Here is a 2,295-nt window from a genome sequence, read left to right on the forward strand (position 1 = left end):
TAAATCTATATTCCCCATCTACTATCTAGACAAACCTATATTCCCCATCTACTATCTAGACAAACCTATATTCCCCATCTACTATCTAGATAAACCTATATTCCCCATCTACTCTCTAGACAAACCTATATTCCCCATCTACTATCTAGATAAACCTATATTCCCCATCTACTCTCTAGACAAACCTATATTCCTCATCTACTTTCTAGGCAATTTTATATTCCTCATCTACTATCAAGACAAACCTATATTCCCAATCTACTATCTAGACAAACCTATATTCCTCATCAACTCTTTAGACAAACCTATATTCCTCATCTAATATCCAAACAAACCTACATTCCTCATCTACTATCTAGACAAACCTATATTCCTCATCAACTCTTTAGACAAACCTATATTCCTCATCTAATATCCAGACAAACCTATATTCCTCATCTACTTTCTAGACAATTCTACATTCCTCATCTACTATCAAGACAAACCTATATTCCCAATCTACTATCTAGACAAACCTATATTCCTCATCAACTCTTTAGACAAACCTATATTCCTCATCTAATATCCAAACAAACCTACATTCCTCATCTACTATCTAGACAAACCTATATTCCCAATCAACTCTTTAGACAAAGCTATATTCCTCATCTACTGTCTAGATAAACCTATATTCCTCATCTACTTTCTAGACAATTCTACATTCCTCATCTACTCTCTAGACAAACCTATATTCCCCATCTACTATCTAGATAAACCTATATTCCTCATCAACTCTTTAGACAAAGCTATATTCCTCATCTACTATCTAGATAAACCTATATTCCTCATCAACTCTTTAGACAAAGCTATATTCCTCATCTACTATCTAGATAAACCTATATTCCCCATCTACTCTCTAGACAAACCTATATTCCTCATCTACTTTCTAGACAATTTTATATTCCTCATCTAATATCCAGACAAACCTATATTCCTCATCTACTATCTAGACAAACCTATATTCCCAATCTACTATCTAGACAAACCTATATTCCTCATCAACTCTTTAGACAAACCTATATTCCTCATCTACTATCTAGACAAACCTATATTTCCCATCTACTATCTAGATAAACCTATATTCCCAATCTACTATCTAGACAAACCTATATTCCTCATCTACTATCTAGACAAACCTATATTCCCAATCTACTATCTAGACAAACCTATATTCCTCATCAACTCTTTAGACAAACCTATATTCCTCATCTAATATCCAGACAAACCTATATTCCTCATCTACTTTCTAGACAAACTTACATTCCTCATCTACTATCTAGACAAACCTATATTCCCCATCTACTATCTAGACAAACCTATATTCCCAATCTACTATCTAGACAAACCTATATTCCTCATCAACTCTTTAGACAAACCTATATTCCTCATCTAATATCCAGACAAACCTATATTCCTCATCTACTTTCTAGACAATTCTACATTCCTCATCTACTATCTAGACAAACCTATATTCCCCATCTACTATCTAGACAAACCTATATTCCCAATCTACTATCTAGACAAACCTATATTACTCATCAACTCTTTAGACAAACCTATATTCCTCATCTAATATCCAGACAAACCTACATTCCTCATCTACTATCTAGACAAACCTATATTCCTCGTCTACTATCTAGATAAACCTATATTCCTCATCTACTTTCTAGACAATTCTATATTCCCCATCTACTGTCTAGACAAACCTATATTCCTCATCTAATATCCAGACAAACCTATATTCCCCATCTACTGTCTAGATAATTCTATATTCCCAATCTACTATCTAGACAAACCTATATTCCTCATCAACTCTCTAGACAAACCTATATTCCCCATCTACTATCTAGATAAACCTATATTCCCCATCTACTATCTAGACACACCTATGTTCCTCATCAACTATCTAGACAAACCTATATTCCCCATCTACTATCTAGATAAACCTATATTCCTCATCTACTTTCTAGACAAACCTACATCCCTATCTACTATCTAGATAAATCTATATTCCTCATCTACTATCTAGATACACCTATATTCCCCATCTACTATCTAGACAAACCTATATTTCTCATCTGATATCTAGACAAACCTATATTCCCCATCTACTATCTAGACACACCTATGTTCCTCATCTACTATCTAGACAAACGTACATCCCTAACTATAATCTAGATAAACCTATATTCCTCATCTACTATCTAGACAAACCTATATTCCCCCTCTACTATCTAGACAAACCTATATTCCCCA

General features: G+C 33.9%; 1 protein-coding gene across 1 annotated transcript; it reads left to right on the top strand.

Moving 5' to 3' along the window:
• Positions 1–240: 240 nt before the first annotated feature.
• Positions 241–1,455, top strand: LOTGIDRAFT_80438 (hypothetical protein; the record flags this gene model as incomplete). Its single annotated transcript, XM_009057614.1, has 2 exons — positions 241–653; positions 1,170–1,455. Coding segments are annotated over 2 exons (699 nt in total), but the record flags the coding sequence as incomplete, so codon positions are not given.
• Positions 1,456–2,295: the final 840 nt, after the last annotated feature.

The sequence above is a fragment of the Lottia gigantea genome (assembly GCF_000327385.1).
Source record: "Lottia gigantea unplaced genomic scaffold LOTGIsca_3045, whole genome shotgun sequence".
NCBI classification, from domain to species: Eukaryota; Metazoa; Mollusca; class Gastropoda; family Lottiidae; genus Lottia; species Lottia gigantea.